The 3,112-nt window shown below is 66.7% G+C and overlaps 1 protein-coding gene across 1 annotated transcript; it reads right to left on the reverse strand.

Moving 5' to 3' along the window:
* Window positions 1-887: 887 nt before the first annotated feature.
* On the reverse strand, window positions 888-2,729 carry MNEG_15634 (hypothetical protein; the record flags this gene model as incomplete). The annotated part of the gene is made up of 5 exons (XM_014035895.1): window positions 888-956; window positions 1,163-1,231; window positions 1,472-1,574; window positions 1,993-2,141; window positions 2,595-2,729. 5 exons carry the CDS (start codon window positions 2,727-2,729, stop codon window positions 888-890), a joined length of 525 nt encoding a protein of 174 aa, XP_013891349.1.
* Window positions 2,730-3,112: the final 383 nt, after the last annotated feature.

The raw sequence follows: 3,112 nt of genomic DNA on the forward strand, positions 1-3,112 counted from the left end.
CACACACACACACACACACACACCATCTGCCCTTCCACTCCGCAAATCGTCCTGTAACCCCCCTCCACCCACCCCTAACCACACACACACACACACACACACACACACACACCCTCTCTGACCCACCTCGGGGTCTGCGGGGTCCTCCAGGTAGGGCCCGCACACCTCCAGCCGGCCGTTCTCAACGACCTGGCGTTGCAATGTATTGTTGTTGATTGTGTTGGTGATGTTGGTAGTGGTGCATCTGCTATTGGGGATGCTTGGTTGCTGAAGGTGGGGAGGGTTGAGCGGGAGGCGTGCGACCCGGAAAAGGGGGGGCATCGCGAAGCCGCAGGGGCGCCGGGCGGAGAGCAGCGGCGGGGCGCAAGGGGGCATGAGGACGCGCCCGGCGGCGGCGCGAGTCGCGCGCCGCGTGGGCGACGTGGCGGCAGGGCTTGCTGATGGGCGGGGCGCACAGACTTGGCCCTCAAGATGTGAAGGCCGGCCCCTGCCCAGCGTGCCAGGCACACCCCCACGCGTACATGCACGGCCCCCACCACGCACACAATGGCAGGCACGTATGCGTGCCCCCGCACGCCGCCCCTGCTGACCTGGCGAGGCAGGCGCTCCGGGGCCGTCTCCGCAAAGACGTTGTCGTACACCCACCTGGGGGGGGGTGAGAGGGCAAAAAGGGGGGGGACGCAGCGAGAGTGCTCGCAACGATGCTTGCGGGCGCTCAGGGCGGCATGCTGCATGCTACAAGCCACCGATTGGACGCCGTGATCAAGCTGCAGGTGCCGGCTATTGGCAGGACATACAACAACACATTCTGTAGTTGGCACGGTGCGGCCCCAAAGCACCCCCTCCCCCGCCCCCCAAAAAAACAAAACCAAAGCTGCCGAGTCCTGTTAGATGCAATGCGGGCCGCACTTTGCCATGTTCTCCATCAGGCTGCTGAAGTCAGCCTCAGACATGGCCTGGCGGATGAGAGCAAGGAAAAGATGAGTGGTGGCAGGGGCTGGGGCGGAGGCCCTCCAAGCGGCCAGCTCCGTACCAGGCGCAGGGTTGGCAGCACGCCCCCCCCCCCACCACCCAGCGCTCGTCCCCCTGCCCGCCAGGCGCACTAGCGCTGCCCCAGGTGCTGCGACGCCCACGCGCCATAGATGCACCGCAGAGCGCTCACCGCGAGCGCGGCCATGTTCTTGCGCAGGGCCAGCTGCAGGCGCTCGGGACGGTCGGCCGCACGGATGGCCTGGCGGCGGCGGCGGCGGCGGCGGTCGGGATTGGGATTGGGATTGGAAGGCGAAGAAAGAAGGAGGGAGAAGGGCGGCGGCGTTTGGAGGACAAAATGGCAAGGAGTGATGTGGGGCGGCGCGAAGGCGGCCCGGTTTCAGGGGTAAGAAAGTCCGCGATGCTTCAGACACTTTCAAAGGCCCGGCTGCTACCCCAAAAAGCCCTCAAGACCCCAGCCAGGCGCGCCCCGCGCCCCCACCTCGTCCTCTGCTGAGAGGTAGTGCGCCGCCGCGTACTCGGGGTCGGCCGCGTCCAGCAGCCGCTGCTGCTGCCGCTCGCGCGCCAGCGCTGCGCGCCGCTCCCTGCATGGTGCATGGGCAGGGGGAGGGGGGAAGATGCAGCAGCTCGCGCGACGGGGTGGGTTGAGATTGAGGCGCGGTGCAAGACAACCGGCGTCTTTCCTTCTCAGCGGCTGCTCTCTTGTTGTGATACAAGCCGTGGGCTCTCCCGCCTGTGCTTGGTGGCGGTCTCTGCCTCACCCTCGGCATCGCCTCACCCAACAAGCTCGCGCCCCTCCTCGACCAACCCAGTTGCTTCCCCCAACGCAGGTCTCTATTCGTACAGCCCAGGACTCCTTGTAACCCGCCTTCCCCCAACCCCCTCAATCCACCGACCAACTCTGTGACGCGCCCCCCGCACTCACACCCATCACACACCCCTCCAAACCAGGTGCCCAACACAAGGGTGCACAGGCACGCCCCCCCCCCCCCAAACACACACCTGGCGTCTGCCGCCGCCTCCTCATCTTCCTCGTCTCCCTCCTCCAGCCCCTCCTCCTCCTCCTCATCCACACCCTCGTCACCGCCCGCGTCAGCACCGCCCTGTGACGCGGCCAGGGCGCGGCGGCTGGCCACCAGGTCGTGCAGGTCCTGCGGGGGAGGGGTGATGACGTCATGGTGTGTCATGGTGAGTCAAGTCGTCCGTGTCGGGTCGCGCCTTGTCGTGCCGTGTGGGGTGGTGGGGCTGACGTTTGGAGGTAGGGGCGGTTTTTGCGGGGCCAGGTGGGCTGCTGGATTTGTGGGTTGGTGCTGTGTCGAGGCAGTGGCGGGTCACAATTCACGAAGTGACGTGTTTCAAGAGGGAGTTGTCAAGTAGTGGGAGTCATGGTGACCGATGTTGTTGTGCCCGGGCATGCGGGCTGGGGGGCTCAGGGCCCGCCGCCCGGGGAGCGCGGGCGGAAGGGCGTCCACGGTCGCCCACAGCCTCAACCCCAGCTTCGACAGCGCCGCCCCCGTCGCAGCCACAAAGGAAACCCGCTTCAGAGGGCAGCAGCAGCAATGAGAAATACGATGAATTGCAATAGCCGCTCCCGCTGCGCCCACCGTGGCGTCGCCAAAGATGCGCGCCGCCTCAGCCATAGCCTGGCTGGCAAAACCGCCGCCGCCGCTGCCCGCCGCGCGGCGCCGCCGCCGCCGCCCCGCGCCCTCGCCCTCCCCGTCGTCGATGAAGTCGTCCATCTCGTCACTGGGTGCGCGGGTGAGATAAAAAGAATGTTCAGGCGAGGCGATTGGGATCAGGATCGGAGTGTGGGTGGGGATTGTGTAGACAAGACAGGGGCTTCGGGCTACAACTCAGCAGCAGCCACGCTACCCGCCTTGCCCCTCCTAATCCCGCTTTTGATGTTGACCAGCATTGTTTCCCTACCAGCCTTGCTGTCAGCTCCACAACCGCCCCTTGGCTCAGCAATGTACAGGACAGTGCAGTCGCCCTTCGCCGCCGCGTGCCCACCCCTGGGCCCCACCTCATGTCGTCATCAAAGTACCCTGTGTCCCGCGGCGGTGCCCGCTGCTGCTGCTGCGCCGCGGCCGCTGCCGCCGCGCGGCCGCCTCCGGCCCCGGGC

Source organism: Monoraphidium neglectum (genome assembly GCF_000611645.1).
Source record: "Monoraphidium neglectum strain SAG 48.87 unplaced genomic scaffold scaffold05511, whole genome shotgun sequence".
Classification (NCBI taxonomy): Eukaryota; Viridiplantae; Chlorophyta; class Chlorophyceae; order Sphaeropleales; family Selenastraceae; genus Monoraphidium; species Monoraphidium neglectum.